The sequence below is a fragment of the Hyaloscypha bicolor genome (genome assembly GCF_002865645.1).
Source record: "Hyaloscypha bicolor E unplaced genomic scaffold K444scaffold_142, whole genome shotgun sequence".
Classification (NCBI taxonomy): domain Eukaryota; kingdom Fungi; phylum Ascomycota; class Leotiomycetes; order Helotiales; family Hyaloscyphaceae; genus Hyaloscypha; species Hyaloscypha bicolor.
The window spans coordinates 84,290-112,063 of record NW_020194644.1 but is presented as its reverse complement, the minus strand read 5'-3'; the positions used below and the strand labels follow the sequence as shown (position 1 = coordinate 112,063).

Genomic DNA, 27,774 nt, shown 5'->3' with positions numbered 1-27,774 from the left:
TAAGCTGAACGATAGGCAAGCGATAGCGTCGGTTCAAAGACAGAAACGCCGACCTGACGTCACTAATAGAAACTTTATGAAATTCCAGAGATAAATTCAAAGAGACGGATTTTCTTTCTTTCTTTCTGCTTCTTGAGTACCATGATTTCCTGATGATACTCCTAGGCTTAAGCCCAATTCTAATATTAAACATTGATAGCCACTCAGCTGCCTTCTAAGTAGAGGAGGAGTTCTGCTTCTCAATTTTTATCAATTTACCCAAGGGCCAAGGCAGAGATAGTCTCTGGCAAGGAGCTGCTCGGCACAGAATCCTACAGTTTACCCTCGTTGCCAAGTGGAAAAGCCTCTAGCGATTGAATTAATTTTATGGATCTTCGGTTTGGCAAGTCTACATCTCCCCACAATAGAATGTAGCTTATGAAGCTTACTCTGAGCAGGTCCAAGGTTCCAGCAAATCGACGCCAGTCTGTGGAGCTGCATATTGGGAAAGGGACTGGAGTTGAGGGTGGATCGGCAAGCCGTATGCGCCGAAAAGAAACAATCGGGCGAAGAGGCGGACGTATTCGACATAATCTTGTGCTGCTGAAGAAATAGTTGGTGCAGGGAGAGTCGATGTATCCCAAGTTGGCTCACGCAGAGCCGATACAGGTATATCCCTTGCGGGTTCAAGTGGAGCCAGATTAGGTGGCTTAGAATCTCTTAAAGGAGGAGTCTTAGCCGTAGCAGCGAATTCTTCTTCTGTTTCTGGATAGTTAGGAGAGCCGGGTTCCTTGTCATCCAACTCGATGTTGTCCGGTATGACTTCTATAATATTGTATTGGGGGAGCTTCGCATATCGGAAAAAGGGAAGATCGTGTTGAGGGCTTGAAACGAGTTGAGTTGCGCCATGCAGTATGTCCTCCGGCTCATGGGTGTGACTGGTTTGATGCTGGAAAGGACGTGAATCATGTTCAGGGCCTAAGCGAAGCTGATTAAGGGTCAGTGAAGAAGTGTCTGAAGGGGGTGTTGGCGACTTTACATTGACGTGATCAAGATCATCTACTCCTTTGTTGTCGCCCTTGGGGAGATCAAGGTCATCTGAGTCATTGCCCTCCTGATTTTCTGCTCGAGGGGTAGCTCCAGGTTGAGAGTTGTTATCCTCATTTTCTGCCGCGTCGCCTAGAGGAGAGTTACGGAGCCCAAACGTCTCAAGAATAGTCTATTATGTATGAAATAATTAGTTTTAGATTTCTTGGGCTCCTTCGGAATTACGTACCTCCTTGTTCAAGTCCACTGCTTCAAGAAACTCGACCTCAGACCTTTTGTCCGGGCAAGCACTGGTATAGCGCCACACATCTTGAGGAGTTTGTTCATTGCGCACCCATGAATTCTGCGACAAGTGCGCTTGCTGTCGAGAATTAAGCCCCCCTGTCTGTTTCTGCAAAACGATTTTCTCAAGATTCGAGAATCCGCAATTAGTCAGATCTGCAAGCGATGGATATTCAGTTTCTCCGCCAACCACGACGTATCGAACCTGTTTTTCCAGCTCCATACTGTAAGATCGACCGTTCTTCGCTTGATGTTGAATCCACGAATTGTACATCTTTGGAACAATTGTATTTTGCATGAAGACGACATCCTTTCTCGGGTCAAGGTAACATCTGCTTGTACCCATCAACTTGATGTAATATTTTTTCGCCCATCTTCGAGCTTCGCGACTGACATGCAGCAGCGCAGGGACTTGATGGCGAATCTTTAGATCCCTTTGCTGTTCTGCCTGCCGTGTCTTAGTGAACAGCTCCAGAAACCTTGGCTCCTCATTTGCCGTGGCAAACTCAAAAATAATGGCTTGCACTTCTGGTGGAAATCTCCTGAACTGTGAGAATTTCGCTGGAGTATTATTGGTAGGTTGAGGAGGAAAGAGGGGGTTGTATTTAATTGATGAGTTTGAAATATTCGTCATGATCAATGAAAAACGTTGTGGAATAATTGCGATGTGGGAATCTGGAGTGTTCGAAATATTCACACTAAATTTGAAATGAGTGTTGAAGCTGAATTTTCTTTTAAGCGTTCTCATCGCTAGTTTGGTCCCAGGTGAAATGCAGAGATGTGGGTCCGAGGCCCGTGGCCCCGGTCCAGTTTTCACACAACTCCAGAAGCATTGTGACTCACACAATAAGATTCATGTTCCCGCTTTGCGGACCTCGGTAGAACGAAAGGAGCAATAGACTATGCAAGTCAATTCGCCTCTCTTGGGTATGTGACACCTGCTGAAATCTGGAAGCGATTCTTCTTACATGGTCCCCTTTTCCGGCTCCCGTCTCCTCGTAATCCTAATGGCATCAAAATGAACCGCGCACGGAATTTTAGGGCAACCCACTCCCACAACCCGCGACTTTGTATTGAGGTGGTACTGTATGCACCGAAGAGCGCGCCTAGGAGGGTTCCAAGTAGTGGGTTGAAATTGAATAAAAGACAAATAATATATAACAGGCCACAAGTGAAATGGTCACTTGCAAAATCGGCTTCGCCCCCTTTCGCTTAAAAAACCTATGAGCACAGACCACCTCATCCACTTTTACTGTAGCGTTGAGACTACTTCCACTATTTTTCGCCTCATACTTCATCATGCAGCCCCGCTCCACTGCTGGCACCTTACGGAGGTAGAAAGCCCGCCAATTCGCCTCGGGTGACATGAATCCCCGCCTTCCCCGTGGTATACAGCATCTAGGTCTCCACAAAGCATCGATCTGAGTAGTGTTCCTCTGTGAGACGTTCTGTCGTCAACCCTGGGCAAGATCGCAATGGCCGAAATCCTCGATCGCTGGGGGCATCGCTAGCATCGCGACTCTCTTGAAACCCGCTTCGCAATTGGCAGAAGGCTGCCCCTTAGCTAGAAAACTCGAGAAAGATGCGAGGAGTGCACCAGCCGAAGCGAAAAAGCTGGTCGACGAGATTGAGATTTTGAGCAAGACTGCAGAGGACTTTGAGCAGATTGTTCGGGATGTCGACAGCCAGGAGGAGGTGTGAAGGTAGAAGATGCTGTACGCTGGTGCAGGCCCTAATGTTTGTTACACCGCCTTTGCAGGGGTTGCGCTGAAGTGCCCTGTAGCAATGCGCTGTAGCCGACTGTTGCTTAGCAGAACTCAAGGCGGTGTAACAAACATTAGGGCCTGCACCTGCGTAAGGCCAGCCTTGGAGTACGCCTGTGTTCTAAGGTGGCTTTTTTATTTGCTTTTTCTGGGGCAGTGCTGAACACCCCGGCAGCGGAACAACCGCACAGCTGAAAAGCCGAGCCTCGCTCCTATCGTTCGTTCGCTCTCATCCAAACCTGTCCATCATTAGCCCATTTTGCTGCTTTTGTGAAGGGCTCATGGTCAATAAGACGTTTTATTGCAACTGTAACCCTGAGTCAATAAGGATTATTGCAGTCCAAATCTTTAACACAACTTGGTTACTAGAAGCGGACTAGCCAGCAAACAGCCCGTAAAGTCACTGCGGCTACTAACGCAAGGCCTTTAAGAACCACACAGATTCCCTGGGTCAGTCAACCTGAACCATGTCGTTCGACTTTTCAATAGGCGACTTCCTTGCGGGAGTAACTTTGATCAAAGATATCATCTCGGCATTGAGAGGCACTGCTAAGCTGGAATATCGCGAACTCGAGCTTGAGCTTCACGGACTGCAACGCGCTCTGGACGAGTTGGAGCATCTACAGCCAGGGCCAGGTCAGGAAGTCGCCGTGAACTCTGTGAAAGCAGCAGCTCTAATGTGCAGGTATCCGCTCGAGGAGTTCCAAGCCGAGCTGAAGCGCTACCAACTCCTCTTGAAGCATAAGCATCACAAAAAGCGTGATGTAGTCGACGGCTGCGTCCGTAAAGTGCAATGGAATTTATCCATGCCAGACGAAGTGCAGAAACTACGAGCCTACATCGCCGCGCATGTTGGGAGCCTAAACATGCGATTGCTGACCGTCGGGTTGACGACGATGACCGTGGCCCAGACGGAGGCTTCAGAACGAGACGGCTTAATTCGAAATGAATTGACCAGCCAAATGATAATAATCAGTGAAAACACGGCAAAGGTCGGAACACTCTATACGCTCGTTGCTCGTCAGATTGTACCTTCATTACAAAGTCTGGTTGGACTTGCTGAGAAGGTATGGTCCACTAACTTGCAAATACTGGCTTTTTTTTCGAGTTTACAGAATAACCAAACTCAAATCGATATACGGCACACGTGGTTTCAGGAGCCGTTACGGCTAGATGATGCATTTGGACGCACCATCCCTATTCCAGTGGAGTACGGTTGGAGTGTAAGCCTTACTTTCCCTCGTGAGATTTCAATAACTGATCGCCTGTAGAAGCTAGAAGCTATTATCCATAATCAATTCTGCCGTGGCCCTGGCAACAAAAAGGTCTTTGCTGGCGAGTATGAGATCTTTAAGACGGACGACAGCTCGCAATTAATAACTCAGCGAAATTTCTCTCTACTCCGGCCTGGAACTGCCATTACAATGGCCATGGTCATTGGGAGATACGAGGGAGGATTAAAGGATCAGTGTCCGAAACCAGATTGCAAATCAAAGATGTTCACAAAGAGTAACGCTGGGGGGTTGATGTAGTAAGCAATATCTTTTCCTTTCTCGTCTTCAAAGCTAATTATGGGAACAGCGTCGAATGCAGTGTCTGGTTCGGAAAATCCCGAGCAGCGCTTCCGAGGCCCTTTCGCCTGCTTTGCATCGAAGATCTTGAAGTTATGGATTTCGGTGAAGCAGGGAACGGCAAAAAACGACAGAGATCAATCAAAATTGCCTGTCGAGATATTTTTAAGGAAATAAGAGAAGAGCGGAAATGGTATAAGAATCTTCGTATACATCTGACAGACCTATCCTCCGCCACTAGTATTCTGGACATACAAAGGGGTGCTGAAGTCCAACCAATACGAGCGAAGCTCGCAATGCCAACGACGACATTGCGGCCAGACCAAGAATTCAGGGAGACTCCGACGCCGGCAAATAGCATGTGGGACATTGCCCGCAAAATCATTCTTGAGGAATTTGGGATGGAAGAAGGAGATTTGGAACATTGTATCGATTTCGATTCCTTGGGCATGGACTCCCTAATGTCGCTTACTATTGCGGCTCGTCTGCGAGAAGATTTACAAGTGAGTCTGGATTCAGAGATTTTCGTTCAATATCCTAATATGAAAAAACTGAGCGATTTCTTCGAGCGCTTTCATTCTGGTGCGCCATAGAAGAGTTGGCGACCGACAATAGGGGTGGAGCTCAGGTTACGAGAAATCTGGGCTCAAGTACTTCACATCACGTCCGATTTTTTTTTTTTGGAAAGAATGACAGTTTCGTCAGGACGGGGGGCGACTCGTTGAGCGCGTTGCAAATGATAAGGCTAGCACACCAGCACGGAATCCACTTAACGATGATCAATATCATCCAATTGCGGCTGGAATACATGGCTGCCACTGCTGTAGAGGCAGAGAGTGGACAGATGCACGAGATGGAGCCATTCAGCATTCTGCCAAATCGCAAGGTCGATGCGATCAAGTCAAGCGTCCGGAACGGCTGTGAGTTGTAGAGTGGACTGGGCATCTTCTACGAGAAGCTTTATAAGGGGATCTGAGCGGAATACTGTAACTTTCGCTCAATATCATACAGCGTGCAAAGATGTGAAGTCGAAAATGGGTGCAGTGTGGAGCATAGAGACAAAGGCAGCCATAAAACTGCTGGTCGACTGTGGTTGTGCTTAAAATTGAAGAGTGTTTAGAATCTAAGCCCATTTCGCTAGCGACTGGACATGGGATGACAAACTCAGTACCAAAAGTGGCCAATGTGGTCCGTGCTCCCAATATTTTTAAGCGGAAGCCGATTTTGCAAGTACCTGTATCCTCAGACAAAGGTATAATGGGTGGTGCTGCACTTTATTACGGGGGGGAGAGTACTACTAGTACACAGGATGATAAAAGAGCTACTGAGTACGGCGTCAGCACCAGAAATAGACGAGGTGGTCTGTGCTCACAGTTTGTTTAGGCGAAATAAGACGAAGCCGATTTTGCAAGCGACTGTACGCTATCATTATTCCAAGTCTGCCTTGCTTTGACCTCCTGCCGTTGGGTTTTGAAGCCTTTGCACATCCACTGCGGCCATGACTAACTAATAGTCGGACTTGACGTCGCGCTAAAGGGGCCCTTCCCTTTAGTCGGGGAAAGCGAAGTGTCCCGCACCGATCGCAAAAATTTCCAATTTGTATGGAACACCCATAGTAAAAATTAATCAATTTGATTACCACCAGCCCAAATTTCCCTGAAAATCAGTCAAATTCAACAGCGATGGCTCGCCTAAGCAACCTCCCCAAAAACACGCTTCTCCGTAATATGCCAGAGAAGGATAAGCTCCGTGAGGCTATTCAGTTTCTCAAGGCCAACCCAGAAGAGACTCCTGCGACTGCGGCACGCGCGTGTTGCGTACGAAATGAAGATACAGTAAGGAAAGCGTGGCAGAGAGAGAGGAAGAAGATGGGGACAGTGAGAGTGCAAAAAGGGGGGCAGAACAAGATCCTCCGTCCTGATTAATACGCGGCATTAATTTAGTACGCGGTATCGCACGCGATTAATGGCGGGAAAGAAGCTACAAAGCAAATGATATATAACTGCGTAATATGGATGCGAACGGAGGATAATAAAATAGCTCTATCTTGGAAATAGTTCTCTCAATGGCTAAAGAGCACTCCAGAACTCTATATGATTAAGACAAAGCCTATTGCGAGCCACCGTATTAATCTCCATACTAAATAGAGCCTCCGTGATTAGTTTGAGACTGAATATCGTCCGGTATTAGAGAAAACTAGTATATGCTATAGGAATCGGATACATAATATGGATAAGAAAGGCGCACGAATTTATATGCCTTTAGGAGAGGAAGTAGTAGTTCTAATTAGAATTAAGGAGATATATATAGGAATACTAGAAAATTATATGTCTCTTATAATAATTGAGTATATATCTATAGATAGCAAGGCAATTCCTCCGGTAGTAATTATTCCTGGAATTATAATTATGGTTTCTTGGTTCCATGAAAATATAACCGGTTATAAGGTTATTATAGTCTCTCCTATAGGATATACGAACGAGGGCATTTATATGGTTTGGTTAGACTATTTTATTAAGCATAATAACTGCGGTCCTAATAAGAAATGGCATATTCTTTTAATTAATAGAGTAACTTGCTACTAAGCGAACGATTTTATCCTAAAAACTACGTTTAATAAGATATAAATTATCTAATTCCCCTCTTATTAAACCCACCTACTTTAATTATATAATATTAGTATTTTTAGGAAATAGAAATATTACTAATAGGTTAATATTATGAATATAATTCGCTTATACGAGCCGGAATATAATATCTAGTACTTCTTTCGCGATCTTCCTGGAATACGAGAAAAGACATTTACTATCCGTATAATTAAATACGCTTTTTAGAACGCTGGAATTTGGCCTATTAGTTTCAAAGTAGTACGGAGAAAGCTCAAGAAGTATAGCAAAAAGAGAAGGAAAGATACTGGCCTTTAATTTCTGGAGTTTAGATCTGAATCAGAAACTAAATCGGACGTAGAAAACGCAGAAAACATATGATTTACCATGCCTGCTCCTGCTCCTGCTCCTATTCACGAATACTAATTACCTATCCTTCCAAAACCTCCTTCTTTATATAATAAATACGTTCTATGGCTCGATAATCTTAATAATAAGATTCTGGATACTTTAAGCTTCTCCCCTCATAAAGAGTATTTAGTCATAATTAATGCTACCAAGAACCACCTAATACTTGGAAGTTTATAAGAGCTAGATACCCAGAATGCTCGCAAGGCACAGGTTAAACGTTATAAGGCTAAGCTAAATGCACGGCTTAGTTTCCAAAGAGGGGGGTAATTAAATATATCTAATGCTCTAGAAAAGAAGAAGATTAAAGTAAGGAACGCAGTAGAGGAGGAGCTAAAGAAGGCTAAAAGACAGCTCGCAAAGGCTAAATTAGCTAAAAAGGAAGCTCTTAAAAGAGTAGGAATCGCCGCACGAGCGGTAGAGAGAGAGAGGAAGAAGAGAGTGAGAGATCTAGAGGCACAAGTAAAGAAGCAAGTCCTTGAAACTAATACAATTATCTCTCCCGAGCTCCTAATACTAATTCGTGATCCCCAAAACGAACCTACGGAAAGCGAGCTTGAAGCCATTCGAATTAAGCACTAATTACTTTATAATAAGATAGATAAGGAGCAAGCTGAATTCGATCGTGTGCAGGCCGAAGATCCCGCAATCTTTACTAATATCCCTATTAATCCTGTAATACTCGTATCTAAATAAGCTCACCGGGTAAAGGGGAACCCTCTTAGTTAATTATATATACGGGCAATATTAGAGGAGTCTAGGGGATTAGATAAGGAGGTAGAGGAGGCACGAGAGGGTATAAATGGTGGGGTTAGTGGGGAGGAGGTGATTCTGTATTCTTTACTACCTAGATTACTAATATTAACTGATTTAATAGCTCAAAATGCAGATTTTGTAGCATTAGAGTAATAAGAGATTATATCCTCAATTGCGTATTAATTTAAGGGTTATTTGGTTATGTGGTGCAATTCAAGTGTCTGCGATTGCATAGAAATTTTGGTGTGGTGCGGGACACTTCGCTTTCCCCGACTAAAGGGAAGGGCCCCTTTAGCGCGACGTCAAGTCCGACTATTAGTGCTTCAGGTAAAGAGTCACGACAGTAACGTGTATATCCCCTGACACATCGGTAAGCATAAAAGTTGTTATCAGCAACCCAGCGTTACAATTCGATGAGCCGCTCGAGCTTGCGAATCTTGCGATCATCGCACAACTTTTGGTCCGCAACTGCCGAGCTGCCAACGGATCAAAGTTACAAGTCTAAGCCATTGCAACATTGATATTAAGAACGGATACATTGTAAGTAAAATTCGCAGAATTGTCAAGTCACAATGGTTGGCAGCAAGTCTTGCGAGGCGGCCAGATAGTTAAATGGAGATATATCACCGTATGATAATACGCGTATTTCTGCTTGCTGAGTGAGGTTAAATAACCCCCAAATCAGTTAAGGTCAGCTCTTCTTTAGCTATTCAGGCAGACTAATCTCCTTTGTTCTTCTCAGAGTTTGTCCAACAATGTTCTCTATTGCAGTTCAGACCAACCATTCCAGTGTTCTTCGCTGCCGCAAGCAGTATTCTGCACCAGTCTGGGCCTCATCTTTCATCTGCATTCTGCCTCATTTTTCTAATGTCCAGAAGCTACTTATTCACTTCCTTCAGCCCCCGATCACTCGTCTCTAAGAGAACATCGATGAATGCCGACCTTTACTGTCGACGAAGGTGTTGGATATCAAACAATGAAAGGAAAGAACTAGTCGGAGATCCCTACAAATCATCCGTTTCAATGCAATCCTCTACATTTGAAATCAGTCTAAGTACAGCTTGTAAACACCTCTCTGCTTTAATGTCGGAGGCAGGATCTGAAGCATCCGACCCCCTTTCAGATTACACGTCTTTCTAATCTCCAACAGCAGAAGCTGGAAATAATACTCTCTCAAGACGCTTCACCTCGGATCCTTGACTACGTAAAAGTAGCGCACATTCAGGAGACTCCGAACCAGGGTCCAAAAATGCGGGAAGTCCCAAGTAAAAGTCATATTTTCCCTCTAAAGTCCCTGCTCCTTAGCTGAAAGAGCCCCCAAGCTGAGAGCGGGGTAGGCTGAAAACTTATTTCAACCTCCCATGATTTCCTGACATCATTTTTTTGAGATGCCAATTATAGCATCAAGAGCGTGTTCTGGAACTGTGTCGAATTTATGACCTGTCTTTCTTTTAATCGAGATTCGAGAACAAAGGAGGGTTATGCTAAACAAGTTGAGAGAAGATTTGCATATTCGGTACAAGTAATTTGGTTATTATTTACTTTTCCATTGAGGCCCAAACCCATAAACTACTCCAGTTTGAAATCCAAACCCAATCTCCAATCTACGAAGCACTTCTTCACCCTATATTGTCATTGGACATGGCAGTCTAATTGACTTTGCAGCCAAGCCAGATACTTAAGTTTGAATTTATACGCTCCATCTTTATCTTCATGGACGTGAAGCGAAGCTCTTCAGGATCCTCATTCTCACAAATACCTAACCTCTTTTCAAAATCGCCGCTGTGGCGCGTATACACCTCCGGCGCCCTCGTAATCTCTCCCTTGCCCACAGCCTGCTTCCACCCCCCCCTCAACTTCCCCTCGGCCATCATGAAGCAGTGCGCCACAAAGCTCTGAATCCGAGGGCAGAAACGTTTTGCCTCTCCCAAGTACAATGCATCAAGGTTCTCTAGACCATGACTATAATCGCAGAGCTCGAGGACCTCATTAGCGAACAATGATCGTATTACTAGATAGCGGAGAGTCTTCTCGACTTTTTTCCGCTCAGATCGATCTTCTTCCGTGTCTTCGGCACCGTGCTTGAAGAAATCGAATGCTCCGCCTGATTCCATTATGAGTTTATCCCTGGTGGAATCAAACCAGACTCCGCACGAGTGACTGAGCTGATATGCAAAGGACAGCTTGTAGAATTTCTGAGCGGCGATGCGAGCTTCGCGGTTCGTGCGGAGCAAAGGGGGAAGTTTGTAGCTTGCTCTAAGTTCGTATGGCCAATAGTCTGGTAATTGCCGCCCTGGTGTAGGGTCGCCGAGACCTTGAGCCCGATGGCATGCGGGGGTGACATTTTGAAATGGTTGGTATCTTCGACGACAGGTTATATAAACATTGTTCGCACCCCATGCGACTCCAGCATAGTCGAAAATTTGCATCCGAATCTCTGGTGGAAGCTCAGGGAATTTAGGGAAACCTTTCACATAGGACCGGTGATTGTCTGGGGTAATATAATGGTCGAGCTTTTGTTTCTCCCGGTGGTGCTGAACATCTAGACTCTGAGAGGCTGCACATTTCCTTGGAATGGGGATCGTGGAACGAAGAAGGCTGGAGTAATTCCCACAGGGGGAAAGGCCATCTTGTGCGACTCCCTCTTCAGGCTGGATGCTTGCAATCCGACCTCCGTCTCCAAGGTTCATGTTTTCCTTTCTTCTCGATGCGAACTTCTTAGAAATGGTCAAATGTGTGAAGGCCGTCGAAGCTGACTGGAAGCCGGGCGGGCTACGGATGCGAGGCTGGTGGTACCGGAACTAACAAGTGGTCAGTGAGGTGGGATTGCGTTAGTGTGGGAGACGTGATCTTACTCTAGGCTGCTCGTAATTTCGCTCGAGTCGGTCTTCGGGGGTTTGGGTGGACCTCTCGTTGTTTGGTTCAAGAAACGTTGGTTGTTCAAACAATCGCTAAATATCGATTGTCGACTACCTAATAACGCGATTATCTATCGGCCGGTTATCGAGCCTATCGGAGCTGACCCTGAAGTCTCAAACTCGAACCGAATTCTTCGCTCAGTATCATGATCGGAAGCACCCAACCAATCCCCCTGATCGAATCACCATCCTGTTTTTGCTCGAGAGCTTCTTACCATCCATTTCCATTGAGGTAGGGTTTTAATGGAGAACTGAACAAGACCTGCATCAGCATCCCACTTTATTGTCCAGAAGAAGAAGGAAAATTGGCTACCATAATACTTGAAGACTTATTCTGTTACCCGATCAAGAGAGAAGACGTTTTTGGAGAACAAATTTGTCATGATGTGTGTAGGAAATATGAGAATGACGAAAGTCCGCCCGAAGAAGCAAGATTTTGTAGACTGAAGGAAGATCGTCCAAGTCACCTGTCCATTTCAAAAGCACCGAAAAGACACGGCCGCGCCATATCAGTGAAACCCTTTACAATTATCCTGTTAAGGGACCGAATTTCGAGGACCCTTCCCGAACCATAAATGTCCTATTTCAGGAATAGTGGAGGAGCTAGCTGGTGCGGGCCGACCGACTCTGCGCCGTTCTCGCTAGGAGATAGGGACTTCTTTGAAATAGCCCTAGCGCGACCGATCAGATTTACAAAATGTCCATCGCTTCATAAATCAAAATCAGAATTATCTATGGTTGGGGGAAAGAATGGTGTAGGCCTTTGCTGTGAGTAGACATGAAATTGAATCGCGGCAGTGTGTCAGACATGTGGCTCGATTCCTTCCAGGATACGGAAATGGCTACCCTCTGCTTGACAAAATAATGCGGGAGGAACAGAAATCATCCGAAACATATTTTCCGTATTCTAAAATATAGATACACGTAATAAGGCAACATGCTGAGTTGAGCTATGAGTGAGCCACCAGCCACACGCATCCGCTTCAGGTTTTTTAAACCTTCGAAGGTGTAAGTTGAACAACCCGTTAATAGCCCGCCAACATGCCCCTCTCGAGCGATCCATAGTCCCGAATCGAACAGCGAAACAGTTATCCCGTAGTCCAAACTCGAGACCCGTCGAAGAGTGTCTATATCTCAACCGCGGCAATTCTGATATAAGTGTTAAAGGTCGTCTCTAAACGTAAGGTTACTGTTCGTAGCGAAGTTCCACTCTGTTTAACACAGCTTGGCAGATACCTGACTGTAAATTCTTCCTTGGTTAGATGATAAATCTTGGGTACCGTAAACGGGACGTTTCTTGCTGAGGCTACTTCGGTCCTCCATTTTGAGAACCTCTCTTCGTAATCTTTCTCCGTCCTTTCGATCAGACCTTGTTGTCCAGGTGGAAGATTTTCAAGCATTTCCGGGAGCTTTCTGACTGCCAGTGTCTCCACTTTCGAAAACCAACGAAATACCTTTAGCAGTTGAGTGTCCACTATCTCTTGTCCATATGCAACAAAACGGACCGAGTCTTCAATCGTAATTTCCGGGTTCATAGAAATGTTGGTGGAGAAGTAGTTTAGGTCTGCTTCTCTGGGCAAAAACATCGTGTCTCGATTGAAGTCAAAATATATGGGTCCTCGATGCAACTGGTTCTCAAACGTGAGGGTGTAGAATCTTTTAGCGCTACCACGAGATTCCTTGTTGACGTGAAGAACCACTGGAACAGATGCATCTTCGGCCTTTAATTGGGCACCCGGTTGCGAGGTATTTTCCTCCCAATGAGCAAGAATTCGAATAACTCGTGGCGGCGGAAGCATCAATTCCCATATCGTATTGCGGAGTTCAGGTGGAAACTTGGAAAATTTGGGAAATGCCGGTTCGGCGATTCCTCTTTCTGCAAGAGTCTGGGGTTGTTTGTTGGTAGCTCTAGCGGTGAGTGATCTAGTCTTTTGATTCTTCCAAGGCGTCCTTTTGCTTGCCTTGGTTGGGGAAGCAATTTTCCTCGTGGGTGTCCAGTTGGTAGCTAGTCTCTTTGTGACCGCCATCGTTGACTTCCTGGTACGTCTCGTTGCTCTCGATACTGGGTTCGCGGGTGACGTATTTCTCTCCGCCGAGCGTGGTCGCAGACGCATCTGAGATGCACCTTGTGCTAGATTAGTTGGATATGCGATGCCGCCAGCTGCTCCTGCCTTCCTGGTGGGTTTTGCAGAAGGGGCAATGGGATGCCGCTACCGATATGTTAGCTGAGGCCTCAAACAAATCAAGAAATCACTGGGATCACGATACCTCCATGGTTAAGAATTTGTCTTCCTTGTGTCTGTGTGGGATTGGGGAGGTGCTGTCGAGGATGTTTCGCTCATAACTCGAGCAGAACAGAAGAAACCGTTCTTATATACAAGTGGTTGTTGGCGCCGTTAGCAGCGTTAGTCTTAGTCGACATTAGAATTTCCCATTTAGATGCTGACTGCAACATCAACTTCCGCCATCACACCTTTTACTCTCACTCTTCACTCTCCTTTCTTCTGCCTCGAAATGACATTCTCAAGCAGCTCCCTCGTATTTCTCATATTCGTCCCACAATGCTCAAGCTCGGCAACATAGCTTAGTGCCCAGCCCTGATATATCTCGTCTGTGATCTCCATCGTAGCTCATGTCTGTATTGAGGAGTATTTGAGATAAGGTAGGAGAGCTTTTTGAGGGCTTTGTTTGGGAAGGAAGGTGGCTCGGTCGCTTTAAATTTTCTTGTTTAAAAACAAAAGGCATCTTATCACCCACCAGCTGCCAGCGGGTGTCTCCTATGTCTAATGAAAGTAGCACAACTCTCGGTGAATGAATCTCTCTTATTAGTAATTGATTATTTGAACGGCGAGGCTTTGACCAAGAACTTGGAATCACAAAACCCCCACGACCCTGTCATCTGAACTGTGTTGCAGCTTTGTAATTGATGCTGACGATGTTCAGATGACCTTGTGCTGATTAACCTCGAGTCATGAACCTCGGCAAATGACGGCCCGCTGACTCGTCTCCCCCAGAAAAGTTGCCATTCTAAAAATATCTCCTCAGCTACCCTCCAACAACAATCGAGGCGCAGCACCAAATACGTGAAACATACGCGTCTCCTGAGGGGTTCAAAAACCAGACATTCCTTTCCTTCTTGACCTTCTCCATTCTTTACACTCTTACCCGCACTCGTTCAACGCAAACCATCCACCATGGCACCAACACCTGCCTCCATCCCTCGCGCCATCTTCGTCGAATATGCCAAACGCGCAGTCGTCGCAGCAGGCCCAGAGATGGCGAGGCTGTCAGCTCGTGGTCTGTCCGTGAACCACACGCAAGGAATAACGCTGGGCATAATTGTTCTCTACATCGCAGTCATCGCGCTCCTTTGGAACATACCTTATGTCAAGTACTCGCTTTGGCCCTTCAAGGTAGCTCCCTCCTCCTAGCCTCCACTGCTCTCAGCCTTGCAGACAACACTGACGCCAGACAGATGCTCGTCATAGCCTTCCACGAATTCGGTCACGCTATAACAGCCTGCTGCACCGGTGGCCGTGTGAAATCCATCTCCCTCGACCCGCGCGAAGGCGGCGTAACACACATGGTCGGTGGGATCTCTGCCGTTACCCTCCCAGCCGGCTACCTGGGCTCCTCATTAATCGGCGCACTCCTCATATTCTGCGGATTCGATATTGTTGCTAGCAAGATAGCGAGTATCGCCCTAGGAGTCTGCTTTCTGTTGACATTGTGGTGGGCACGCAAGGATTGGCTGACGATTATAACCATATTGATGGCGGTGGGACTGCTGGTTGGCTGTTGGTTTATCAAGCATGCTGAGCCGTTGAAGTATGTGGTGTTGTTTATTGGGGTTATGAGCAGCTTGTACTCGGTTTGGGATATTGTAAGTCCCCCTCTACATCACCTCTCTTTGTTTCAGAAGCTAATGAAGGGCAGTGTGATGACCTTATCCTACGGAAAGTCAACGAGTCCGACGCGAGCGTTTTCGCGCAGAGATACGGTGGTTCAAGCCAGTGCTGGGGCGTCATTTGGTCGATTGTCAGTCTGGTCTTCATGATTGGGGGTATCATTGCGGGACTTGCGGCCTTCCCGGAGAGTGCGTCGCAGCAGGAGGACGACTCGAAGAAGTTTATTCCTACTCGTTGAAAAGCCTCGGTGATGGGTATCCGGGGGGGGGACCTGCACTGGAATTGCAGCCGGTCGCTGCTGGGATACTGAACAGGGTAAATGGGCAAAATTGATTGAACCAACACATCACCCCGGTGACCGGGAACCAGGGACTTCCCTCGACTGGTTCGGTTCTGTGGCTCAACAAAGTTGGGAATGACAAGACATAGTGGACAATGGTTTGACGCCAAAGATTGGAAACTGCAGAAAAACGGACTCCGAGTTGAGCCCAGCCGGCATGGGCACGGTTCGCACGAGAAGAGGGCTAGCCTGAGAAAGCTGCGTTTGTGTGGTTGTTGATGAAGGAGAATTGTTGCGAAAAAGAGATGCCCAACCAGCAGTCTATTCTTGCTTGATCTTGCGTTGCTTCCTCGCGTTAGATACCCATTCAAAAGAAGTATGAAGCATGATTCAGTCCATAAGAAGTACAATTCTTACTAGCAAAGTGTGCAATATGGGACGACCTTGCTTCAGTGAACACACAAGAATACCCCTTCTTCTAACCACAGACGTTCTGTCTTACAGGACCCATCTCGAGACAAAGCTTGTAATCTTCCTTTTGATCCAAGTGTTCAGCCCGGTATATATTTCATTAACCTGTGCATCAAGTCTCTTAGTTAAAAATGGAAAGACATAATTGGACACTTGCTAATAACCAACCGATAATTGGCCGGGGGTTTCTGTAAAGCGGTCCGTCAAGACACTGTGTTTTCCAACAAACACAGCCGTAATAGCCCAAGCTCAACCCCAAGCTTGCGGAAGTCCAAGGAAGGGACCAAAGCCAATCTTCATACCAAGTATAAAGGAAAAACCCTAGCTGAGACACATTTCTCTTTGTGAAATCCTTTGGTGCCTTCCTTTTAGCAGTACAAAAACGTCTGGACCTACTCTTCGTTGTCAAATCACTGGTGCTGAATGAGAATGAACGCACGAAATTCGTCTGAAATTAAAGCTGATTAATAAAGCGCGGACAACATCTGTTGTCAATTGGCCTTTCCTGCCAAACAAGGCGCTCTGTATTGAGAGAGTGAGAGGACTATTCTTTGGGTAGCATTTTTTGTAAGTATGTGAGGGGCTTTCGCGGCAATATTCCATCTCACGTGCTCTTAAATGGCATTGCCAAAATTGTCATCTTCCTTGCAATGTGCCCCCTTTCCTATTTCCATTTCCTTTTGCTCGAGCATGCCGTGATCGAGCGTGCCATGCTCTCATTTGGTCCAACGTCGCTTTGTCGATCTTAGGTCTCTCCGGAGAACCAGCTTTGTTTGCCGTAGCGTAACTACTCTCCATCTTACCCTTACTTTATTTCACATCCCATGGCATCAAATCTATAAAAGAGTACGGTCGATAATGGTAGTGAGTCATTAGATGGAGATTACCGAGGTTACGAGAAGACTAATCTCAGGAGTGTGCAGCCACAACCTCGGTGTATGCTTCCTAGACAGGCGTTGCTAGCTTTCAGAGACTTGGACCTAGGTTGATTGATTCCAGTGTCCGTTGTACAAATCTGTGTCCGCCTTCTCTCCCATAACAGCAAGATATGCTTGACAACAAAGGTATAATGATAGTGAATATCAGTATCCGTACTCCGGAATCCTATAGACTGTGCCTAACTCTGTGGTTGTGTTGTGTATGGCTTTCATAAAGGAGGGGAGACCGACAACGTTGGCATGGCTGGTGTAACGGAGCCTCATGAGGAATTGCTGCCCACCCATAGAAAGGCCTACATGCCTAGCTCGGGCTCGATGTGGAGACATTCCACGGGCACCTCTGTATATATATACAGGCCAACAACCCTAGCTCTGGTATTTGAAAACATGGAAATGAAGGTGTTGAAAATTGTCAATTCAGCTCTCCAGATAAACGATTAAAATGGTCGGACCTCACCGGTTACTCCGCTAGAACCATGGGATTTGATATATATTTTAGTACTCTCATGCTCTACCGACCACTCTCTCCAGTCAAAGTTCAAGGAGCATATCACCTCACGAGGTTTCTGGGGAGGGGTTTGGCGTGGCAAGTACGGCGATCGAGATTCTTATTTCAATGAAGAGAAATTTCGTCACTTTGGCTCTATCCCAGTACACTCAATCACAGTGGCTCAGGGAGTCTGTTTTGGATCTATTCCGTGATAGCAGTACGAAACTTGACAGCAACACAGAACATGGCAACAAGAATCACTCTTCTCACCTGGACTTTATATTAGCCTCTGGAGGTTCAGGATCCATAGTTTTCCAAAGCTCAGATACTGGACTCATTGCAGAGGAGTAATTCAAGGAGAGGGCGACGAACAAGCACGACCACATTGTATCTCTTGTAGACTCTGTTTCTCCTCATTGTCCGAGCGTTGCTATTAAGGACAATACTTATACAAATCTAGGCAAATGGCAGGGGCTGGATGAGGAAATTGTTGACACGCTGAGAAGCGGGTGAAAGTTGGCATGGTCGTTTGTGGGGTTTACATTTATGCTAGTAAGTTGTCTACGACGTTGAGATCTCAAGGTTTTCCCCGCCGCCGCCTTCCCTTTCAGGCTTTTCTCCATGCTGGCGAGTGGGTCAGTGTCAGACGATATGTATTTATATCCCTCCTACTTTTGATCGGGGCCAAAAGAACCTGTTGGGCAACGTTTCATTTTGCATAAGGGGCTAGACTAGGATGACCGCGAGCTTCTCTATGACCTCTTATTCCCACGAAATCGGAGTCGGTATAGTTCTTTCAGAAATTTTGAGGAGTAGAATGTTCCAGGAGCTGTGAGATATTGAGAGCAGAATACCCCAAGAAACTCCTGGACAATGAGAGTAGAATGTCCTAAGAGCTCTTGAGGCATGGCTATGAGGGACCAATACTCCATGAGTTTGGGACTTAAGAGGCTTTGATACTAACTGACTATAATAAAACGTTTCCAAAAGCTCGCAACTTGCTGACCAAGAATTCAATCCCCCTTCTTTGACCGCTCACATGACAGTGCGTGAGTTGACCACAACTCCAGGGAATGGCAACAGAAACAAACAGAGAGACAACCCCAAGACTCTTCAATATTCTCCCGTTGTCTCGAAGAACAAACATGAAAAGCATCACTGTATACAATCCTGGATCGTGGCCCGAAGATGACTTGCCAACTTGAAGCAAGATCCTAGAACGCAAGCAGGAATCTCGGTCACCGTTGACCCGGTTCTCCCGAAAGAACCGTAGTATTTATAGACACGCTCCATAGTTAATGGGCGGGTTGCTTGAGGAGAGGTAAAGCATGCTGCTGAGGAGTACGGTTCCTCGGTGTTCGTGCTCAGCCACTCCCAGTCAGAGGCAAATCACAACCTCTTCGAGCGTGCGTCTTTGAATCGAGAGTCAAGTCCCCTGATTATTGCCAACCGCGCTATTAGCATTCGTTTCGATCTTTTGCTATACACATACACTCAATTGCTGCGAGACATCACGCGAGCGAATTATTTGCCCTGGATATTCTAGGTGGCTTTCAGATTACATATTTCAGAACCTCATGTCTGATAGCCGTCGGGCCCGGACGCTGAATTGCCTCTTCACCTGTCTTCGGTAAGCTCGCCACATTCCTGAACTTCTCCTCCAACCCACGGATATCGTCCTCCATCTTTTTCGTCTCTTCCTCAACCTCAAACTTTCCGCCTTCCCGTTTGGAGAAATCTAGATTACTTTGAATCCAACGAATATAGCTCCTTATCTGCTTCTTCCAAGCCTTCTCGATCTCCCCACCCTCCCCACCCATGCTCTCTGTTGAATCCTCGGCCTCAGCTAATTGCTCACTCACAATCTTGTACGCTCTTTCTCTCTTCTCTAACTCCTCCTCCAGCTTTGCTACCTCTTCTTCCGGCAAGTTCGGATTACCATCCCAGATCCCATTTTGGCAACGATCTAAATACTCCTGAAGTCTGCGCCCCGTAATCTTCGAAAGATGCTTGACTTGTGGAACATTCTTCTTTCTCTCATCCACCTGCTCACGCACCCGATTGAAAGTTCGCCATCGATCTGCGCCAACCTCGAACGCGGGCCCGTCGAAGTTGTCGGGCCATCCGTAATACTCAAACAGCTGTTTCAACTCAGCATGGTGCGGTTCTCCTTCACGAAATATGCGATACGCGTTCAGGTAAAAGGGAGTCCATTCCAGTGTCTGGTGTCGATTCATGAAATCTTCGAGCATCTCTTTCGCCGGCCTACTCGGTAGGTTATCGATGGAGTTTTGATTCACAGAGGAAGGAGATCCGTTTCTTCGACCTGAGAAAATGGGATCTAAACTCCCTCCGTAGAAATCTTCTAGCATCAGGTGACCTAGAATTCTATCAGCACAACAAGAGTGGGAAAGGAGGAGAAAGTCCGCCACCGTTTCTTGTGTCGTAGTAAACAACAGATCCGCGGTTTCCGCACTCCGTCACCACCAGCACCCAGGGCCTCACATATTCCCCATTCTCAATATCAAATCCCTTCTCCGGCCTTATGAATTTCGGATCCCTGCTCTGTTCCAAGACACTCCTCTTTCTAAAATCTGCAAAACTTCCATGCATGATGAACTCGTCTTCATTATGCAAACCATCAACATAAGGGAGAAGTTGAAGGAGCTCAATGACCTGTGGTTCCATTCCCAAACACGCAGCAAACTCGGCGTCGACTGGAGGATCGTGGGGTGCATGTTTTATACACGACTCCGGGAAATACCGCATTCTGGAGAGAAGCTGGTAGTATCTGGTCATCAGATCAGCTATTTCAAGGGGATTGAATGCCACGTTGGTTGATGGGCGTATCGGAACATCTTTTCGGGCGAGCCCGAGCCTGGGAGCCTTTCCTGCGTGACTCATGTTAAGGTTATTTTCAATGCCGCCGTGGTGTCCGCATTTGACATGAGCATGCACGATATCGTCGTAAAGATGGTCTGCGGGTGAACTTTGTGAATTGGATGAAGTTGAAGGATAGCCTGACGTCTTTTTCAGGCTCGGCTAAAGTTACGAATTAGTGGGTAGTGGGTACTGCCCCCACGTTTCGCTACCACCCCTGAACCCCTAAATTAAGCGATGGGTGCTGCCATTCAGTTGACCTAGGACGAAGGAATGGCGTGGGCTCGCACATGAAATTGCACTCGAGGTGTGATGAATTAAGGAATCAGGCGAGGGAAAAAAGAAATATATTTTTCGAAGGTAGCTTCACCGGGAAAGATACTGAACCAGAAACCATAGAAACCGAGTTGCTTCTCTTTCAATTTTGGTCTAAGGTAGAGTACTCGATGGTCAGATAAATAAACCGTCCCGACACAATTTGGAGCGTATTAAGTGAACTTTATCGACGGTATATTTAATCATCCGAAGGAAAAATAAGCCAAGGCCAGCGAGTCTTCCCAAATGCAGCCTTTTGGAATCTAAAACAACTGAAGCAATAACTGTTATGAAGTAGGCCTTCGTATTTTTCTTGATTCGTTAACGATTGAACTACGTACCTCTCCTTGTTTCAAATGCAAATACAGAAGTCCCAGGATAATTTATTTACCCCTTAGTCCAGCAGGACATGACAAAATGCCATTCGAACCGACAATAGGCTTCCAGTCGCAATATCGGAAAAAACCAACATGGTACTTGTTGCAATCGCATTCAATGCATCAGCAAGAACTTGAATCGCTGCTCGGGGTACTATTCGTGGGTACGTCGAGGCCGCACTCCAACATTGTGTAACCAGGCATCGGCGCTGGTCGAATCGCAGTCGGAGCGGTTGTTGGCAAATGGACCGGCTCTCCAGAAATCGCAGGCGCAGACGCAGGCGTTGAAGCTAGACCCGGAAGCCTCAGTATAAGTGCAAAGAGAGGCACGATGCTGCTGAGAGTCGTGAACTTCATGATTGGTTTTTGGAAGACGCTATTGCAGAGGAATTATCAATTGAGTCGATGTATAGAAACTGTGTTGTAAATGGGACTCTGATAATCCTTGTGTGGAAATTCTGTCCTTTATATAAGACTTACATTGGATAAAGTTGTAGTAGCCATAAGCTCTGTCGGTAGACGGTGGTAGTGACTGTGCACAGCCGCGCCAATGTTGGGATAATCAATCGATTACATTCATGAATCCATTTGCTGCCATCGAGAAGGTTATATTGGCACTGATGTCATAGTATATACTGTTTTGAGGCTGGGGTCCAACTCGAAAGCCTGTCTTTTTCGGAATATCGAATTTCCGTCTGCATCTGAGTAGATTGGAGCAACGAGTAAACTCAACTGCAGGCCCAACCGTACTATTCAGACAGCCAAGAGTGAAATAAGCAGATTCGATTGTAAATTTTGTCGTCCCTGTACTGGGAATACCCCTCAGTTGGACACCAAGTAGAGATGAGTAGGTCACATTTGATTGCGCTGAAGCGCTGAAGCGCCGAACAAGCCAGTATTGTTTGCAGTCGAGTTTGCTTTCAAATATTTGAGATCCGGGATCTTTAAATTGCTCCGGAGGTCTACGCTTGCTGCCTGGATTGAAGGAGGTGATACCATAAGGAGTTATAAAGAGCATTGAGTGGATATGTTAATCTAATGGCTACGTTTCCTAAAACCCAACCGTTTTGGGACTGAGTATTGAAATATGTGACTGGGGTATTGGATAGGACTGGGATGGTGTTCGTCTACAAGCACTGCAGTGACCCTTGACTGCCAATAGGTGAGAGTCTCCAGGTGGCTGATAACAGGCCATTATCACACGCCAATCCTAACATGAAGAAAATCCGTTTCTGTTCGGAAAGTTGAGCAGAGCTGCTTTACCGGTAATTAAGAGTGAGTAAGGGTGAGTCGAAGTTGAGTGGATAGATCACGCTCAGGTGGATCCCCTTCCGGCTTCCTTGAGAATCGGTTATAGTTTCCATATTATCTATGTATAGACTTTTACCGGTCCTACCACCTGAGCATAGCCACATCTCTAAGCCTGTCAAGATATCGTGACGATGGCCGCTCTCGGTCCCCTGTCACATTTATTAGGGGTCCTTGTCGGAGCCGATTCGGGACCCCTTTTAACCGAAGGGGCCTCGCTAAGGAGTGCGAGAGAGATCGGACTAGAACGGTCGTGCAAGAAGATGGCGCCGCTGCTCATAAATCACGCTATCAGCAGGAGGTTTTTGATGGATGGGAAGTCTAGAGACTGCTCTGGCCAGGGAACCCCCCAGATCTCAATGTGATCGAGCCTCGCTAGATGTGGATGAAGAGAGAGACTGCAAAGAAGGGGCCTGCTTATAGTGAGAAGGAGTTAAGATAGATGGGTACAGTGCTGGAAGGATTTATCTCAGGCAAAGATTTAAGCTTGGATTGAGAGAATTGTGCGTCATATACAAGAAGTAATCAGACTGGAAGGTGGCACTGCGTACGAGGAAGGCAGACTAAAGGGGCGGGAGAAGAGAAGGGTGCATTAGATATAAAGCGAATTAAGAAGTCTGGACGAAGAGAAGTGTCGTAAAATTGATGCTATTGTGGTGCGGTGATCCGCTCCTGTCAAAATTGCGTAATTTTTGTAGCTAGTCAGCTAAGCATGGGCTTCCCTTAGTCACGTGATTTGTCATCCTAAAGGGCTCTTCGCGCGACGCAGGCAGTTCTGACTCCTTAACAATATACCCTCTCTTTGTACGAACTGCGATTCTTCTAGTTGCCTTGAGAACTGTCCCTTTTGTCTGACTTTACCTTGCTTGTTTCGCTGTTCTTGCTTTTGCACGTGTTTTCCGCCTGACGACCTGCTATTATATAGTACTTAATATAGCGTGCATGGCGGGCCACGCACAAGCTACCTTTAACCTCTAGAAAGATCCTTATTTATTAGATTAGATTAATATTAATTATAATAGACTTTAAATAAAAAGAAAAATTAATAATTATATAAAAGTAAATATAACTACTAGGGAATCACGTTCTCGCTTAGCCTTACTCAGATAGTAACTTCTCGCTAGACAGAATTTATCAAGCTTCATAACATACTCAAGATTTCAGTATGCCCAGTAATCTGGTAGTAATACCTGTATAAACCAGTTTTCTTTATCGATTCCATCGAAAAGAAAGTAACTAGCCTTCGGGCAACCAGTTCACGATTCGTAGGCGCCAGAATCCTTTAATTTAAACCAGATTCAGACCTCCGCTTCCGCTACGACCGATGTCGCTTTGGTAAGTTATTACCAAACCAAATCAAAAGACACTTTGCCTTAATACGATTTAACTATTACTAATTCTCGTTTTCTATTATTTTATAATTATTTCTATTAAATAGAACCCTTATTGCCTCGAGTTCTATTAATTCCAACTGGTTTTCTAATCTGCAAATATCCCTATAATATCCTGTAGTATTCCTTACTAATCAGAAACTGCCTATTTCCGTATATTATATTAATAATCAGGAACTACTAACCTTGCTACCTAACTTAAGGCATTTTACGAAACTGGCTACGACTTTGCAAGCTATATATCTCCAGGAACCTTTGCGGCAATTAAATGAATTGGTAGAGAAATCGAAAGAGATTCCTTACCTATATAATTATAAACCCGAGCCAGATTAGAATATATAGCTCTAATCCCGGATTCTATAATATAATTCTCTAAAGCCTGGATCTATATAAAAGCTATATTCAGAGCTATAATATACAGATTCGAATATCTTCTTAATATTAAACCGGCTTCTTTGGATTCTAGTAGTTCAGGGTTTAATAGACTATTGAATTAAAAAATATCTTCAGGCTTTATCCTAACTAGTATCCCTAATATACTAGAAGAAAGCCTACTAATCGATAATTCTTATAATCTAATTGAAAATATAAGTAAATATAGTACTAGAGGAAGCGGAAATAACTAGAATAATCCTGCCCCTGGAATTCTATTACAGATAAATTCCAATAATTAGTAAGCTATTACTTTAATAGTTACGAATATTATTTACTAGCTTTAATAAAATAATATGGCCGCTACTCTATAGTAGAATTCTCTATAGAATTAGAATTAGAACTAGAATAACTATATATAACCTAAAGATATAGGAGTTTTTAATTCAGATCTAAAGGATATTGAAATTAATAGTTCAGGAATTATTAGTATTAGAAAGCTTATAGTATATACTAATATCTATACTTTTATAAACAGAATTCGGGAAATCGCAAATAAGAAAAGTAACTAAGTTATATAGGAAAACTGGACCTTATAGCTTTATAGTAAAAGAATTATATAATATACCTATAAGCTTTCTGACTTAAAAAGAGATCTTTTAACTAATGTATTAGTTAATAAAATTTATAGTGTTTTTATAAAGTAATTTAAGGAATCTATAAATAATATAATAAAAAATATAGGAAAAATCTAGTTTAGATTAGCTAATTTTTAGAAAGGAGAATTCATATATAGCTTTATATAAACTATATTTCGATATACTAAGGCGGCTGGTATAGAATCGGATTTCCTTTAGCTAACTATAGCCTATAATATACTAGAGCTTTTTATTTAGGCAAATATTCTAGTATTTATAGAATTAATAGCTAAAGGAAAATGGCTAGAAGAGGTGGATTTTAAATTAATTCTCTTCGAAAATATAGTAGAGGAAGCGAATACTATTAGTTAATAATTTGGTAGAAAAGGCAAGTAGTTTTAATTTACTAGCTATAGCTCTTTATATTTTGGTTTCTATTAATTTCAGAATTTCTAGTATTCTCAGAATTAGTTTTCTTAGACTATATACCAGAATAATTTCTAGTAGTTTTTCTAATATCCTTAATAGTTCCAGAATTACTAAGGCTACTATAGCCGAGATAATTTTAATAGTTAAGGTTATAGAGGATTTTAAGCTAGTTAAGGTTTCTAATAGAGCTATACTAATTATTCCCAAAACCAGAATTCTAACTAGTAATAAGGAGCCTAAAAGGCTTTACTAGCTTCCTATTTATAGCTATAAATTACTAATAGAAACGGATTTATACCAAGGAATTAAAGTAGCTTTAGATCCCGTAATATAGGAAATTATTAGTATTTTCTATACTAATAGTATATTTATTTTAGTGCCAAGCTTAGTAAGAAGGAATTCTAGGAACCTGAGAGTAGTAATTTATTCTATAGGGAATTTATTAAAAAAGACTATAAAGATAACTATATATATAATTATAGTAAGGAGATTTTCGAGAATAAACCTGTCGGAAACTTTACTATTATGAATTTTGCCCTAGTAAATAAAACTAAGAAGGAAATTATATATAAGAAATATAAGAAATCGTTCTCTAGTAATAATTAGTTATATAAATATATTTGTAAAGATAATTATAAGTATTTAGGAATTCTTAAATTAAGTAAGAACTAGCTAATAGTCGAATCTAATACTAAAGAATTTACTAAAAAGTTATTAGTAGTAGCTTTTAATATAATTCTAGTTATTAAATCTATAGTAGATTCGAAATCAGATATTAGAACCGGATTTGGTTTTAGAAACTGGTATTTTGTAATTATAATATTCAAGTTTTTTATTAATAGTATTTCTTATAAGATATATATAGATATAAGATACTTAATAACCCTAATTAACCGGAAATAATTAATAACTAACTGACCTGATATCCCGTTTCGGATTATATTAAAGCTATTACCTATTAGAGGAATTAGAGGCAAGGTTTAGTTATAGAAATATATAGTACTAGATATGTTTTTTTTCGGATATAGATATCAAATCCGGTAAGGAGGTTCTAGCCAAGATTATAAGAGAAGTATATCTTACTAATAATCTAGTAGCGAAACTTCTTATTAGTATAAATATTATAATTCCAGAAAATATTAATATTATAATCTTTAAGAAATCTGGATATATTAGAAGCTATAATACTAATATCCTGGTTAAAGTATCTTAAAAGAAAGGTATCCCAAAATCTCTAGTCTATATAATAGTAGGCCTTATAATTCCTGCCTTTATATTAATAGTAATCCCTATTTATTATTTAGTAGCTATTAAGAATTAAGATCTATTATTCGAACCTAATAAAATACTAGTAACCCTATTTATTTAATTAGCGAATAGTAATATAAAGATAATACTGGCCAGAAATAATTTAGTAAAGCTAGTATTCTTGCCTTATAATTTTCGTTTGGGAAATCTTATAGATATTAAGTATAATAATGGATTTCCGGTTCTAAATATAGAAGTTACGGATTTAGCTGCCTGTTTTCTAAAGGATTCCACTATAAAGATTCCTTAATTATACTATAAGAATTCTGAAATAGAAATAAAGTACTATATTAATACTATAATTTATGGAAATATAAAAACTATTAGAATATTTTCTGATTTTCTGAATAAGTTTCCGGAAAACTTTTTTAATAATATTGGATTTATTAATTTATTAGAAAATTATTAGATAAAGATTAACCTGTATTCTAATTAGGTAAATAGAATTTCCGGTAAGACAAAAATCTATAAGACTGGAATTTATAATCGAGAAATTATTAACGAGATATACGGAAAGCTAGAAGCTCAGAATAGGCTATACTAAATAGAATAGCAGGTTCCTATAGCTTTTCTGATATTTGTTATTTATAAGTATATATCTAGACAGAAATAGCTAGTAGATTAAGTTATAGTTAATATATAGGAATTAAATAATATAGTAATTCCAGATATCTATTTAATACTATTATAAGAGGAAATACTTTAAGGAATTATAGGTTACTGATTTATTATAGTAGTAGATACTACTAGTTTCTTTTACTAGTAGTATATTTATCCGGAAAGCCAGAAATATCTTATAGTAGTTTCTTATAAAAGCTAATATACTTTCTGCTATACTTTAATAGGATTTCGGAATATCTCTTTATATATTTAGTATTAAATAGATATTATTCTAAAGGATTTCGAATTTGTAAGAGCTTATATTAATAATATTATTATTATTAGCTATATCTATAAAAAATACCTATAATACCTTAGATTGGTTTTCTTAATATTAGTAAGATATAATATTACTATTAAGGGAAAGAAATATTTTATTAGTTATTTATTAGCTATAGTTTTAGGTAAGAAGGTAAATTCCTTTAGAATATTTATAATAAAGGAAAAACTGGAAGCTATTACTAAATTGGCTTTTCCGGAAATAGCTAAGGAATTAGAAATCTATCTGGAAATAGCTAAATAGTTTAGAGATAAGATTTCTTTCTATATATATATTTCCAAACTATTATAAAATAGAAAGACCGAATTATTTAAGCAGGCTCTAGTAAAAGGAAACCCGAGAAAGACCTTTATAGTATAGGAAGCTTTTATATATCTAACTAGTATAGAGAGAATAGCT

The 27,774-nt window shown here is 43.0% G+C and overlaps 8 protein-coding genes across 8 annotated transcripts; 3 read left to right on the top strand and 5 right to left on the bottom strand.

The window, feature by feature from the left end:
- Window positions 1-723: 723 nt before the first annotated feature.
- K444DRAFT_147946 (uncharacterized protein) lies at window positions 724-2,201 on the bottom strand. The gene is made up of 2 exons (XM_024870579.1): window positions 1,019-2,201; window positions 724-967 (listed from the first exon to the last, which is right to left on the bottom strand). Exon 1 carries the CDS (start codon window positions 2,054-2,056, stop codon window positions 1,223-1,225), a length of 834 nt encoding a protein of 277 aa, XP_024730361.1. The 5' UTR covers window positions 2,057-2,201; the 3' UTR covers window positions 724-967; window positions 1,019-1,222.
- K444DRAFT_147919 (uncharacterized protein) lies at window positions 2,202-2,771 on the bottom strand. Its single transcript, XM_024870578.1, has 2 exons — window positions 2,277-2,771; window positions 2,202-2,208 (listed from the first exon to the last, which is right to left on the bottom strand). The coding sequence occupies exon 1, from the start codon at window positions 2,673-2,675 to the stop codon at window positions 2,415-2,417; it is 261 nt and encodes an 86-aa protein (XP_024730360.1). The 5' UTR covers window positions 2,676-2,771; the 3' UTR covers window positions 2,202-2,208; window positions 2,277-2,414.
- Window positions 2,772-3,538: 767 nt separating this feature from the next.
- Window positions 3,539-4,603, top strand: K444DRAFT_541349 (uncharacterized protein; the record flags this gene model as incomplete). Its single annotated transcript, XM_024875789.1, has 2 exons — window positions 3,539-4,294; window positions 4,343-4,603. 2 exons carry the CDS (start codon window positions 3,539-3,541, stop codon window positions 4,601-4,603), a joined length of 1,017 nt encoding a protein of 338 aa, XP_024730359.1.
- A 1,546-nt stretch (window positions 4,604-6,149) lies between these two features.
- K444DRAFT_619004 (uncharacterized protein) lies at window positions 6,150-7,082 on the top strand. The gene is made up of 2 exons (XM_024881433.1): window positions 6,150-6,519; window positions 6,586-7,082. The coding sequence occupies exons 1-2, from the start codon at window positions 6,325-6,327 to the stop codon at window positions 6,697-6,699; spliced, it is 309 nt and encodes a 102-aa protein (XP_024730358.1). The 5' UTR covers window positions 6,150-6,324; the 3' UTR covers window positions 6,700-7,082.
- A 2,829-nt stretch (window positions 7,083-9,911) lies between these two features.
- K444DRAFT_668066 (uncharacterized protein) lies at window positions 9,912-11,332 on the bottom strand. The gene is made up of 2 exons (XM_024887366.1): window positions 11,268-11,332; window positions 9,912-11,213 (listed from the first exon to the last, which is right to left on the bottom strand). Exon 2 carries the CDS (start codon window positions 11,100-11,102, stop codon window positions 10,062-10,064), a length of 1,041 nt encoding a protein of 346 aa, XP_024730357.1. The 5' UTR covers window positions 11,103-11,213; window positions 11,268-11,332; the 3' UTR covers window positions 9,912-10,061.
- An 884-nt stretch (window positions 11,333-12,216) lies between these two features.
- K444DRAFT_147887 (uncharacterized protein) lies at window positions 12,217-13,616 on the bottom strand. The gene has a single exon (XM_024870577.1). The coding sequence runs from the start codon at window positions 13,442-13,444 to the stop codon at window positions 12,458-12,460; it is 987 nt and encodes a 328-aa protein (XP_024730356.1). The 5' UTR covers window positions 13,445-13,616; the 3' UTR covers window positions 12,217-12,457.
- Window positions 13,617-14,394: 778 nt separating this feature from the next.
- On the top strand, window positions 14,395-15,935 carry K444DRAFT_668065 (uncharacterized protein). The gene is made up of 3 exons (XM_024887365.1): window positions 14,395-14,743; window positions 14,806-15,213; window positions 15,267-15,935. The coding sequence occupies exons 1-3, from the start codon at window positions 14,525-14,527 to the stop codon at window positions 15,474-15,476; spliced, it is 837 nt and encodes a 278-aa protein (XP_024730355.1). The 5' UTR covers window positions 14,395-14,524; the 3' UTR covers window positions 15,477-15,935.
- Window positions 15,936-18,970: 3,035 nt separating this feature from the next.
- On the bottom strand, window positions 18,971-20,412 carry K444DRAFT_599271 (uncharacterized protein; the record flags this gene model as incomplete). Its single annotated transcript, XM_024878562.1, has 3 exons — window positions 19,850-20,412; window positions 19,442-19,797; window positions 18,971-19,282 (listed from the first exon to the last, which is right to left on the bottom strand). The coding sequence occupies exons 1-3, from the start codon at window positions 20,319-20,321 to the stop codon at window positions 18,971-18,973; spliced, it is 1,140 nt and encodes a 379-aa protein (XP_024730354.1). The 5' UTR covers window positions 20,322-20,412.
- Window positions 20,413-27,774: the final 7,362 nt, after the last annotated feature.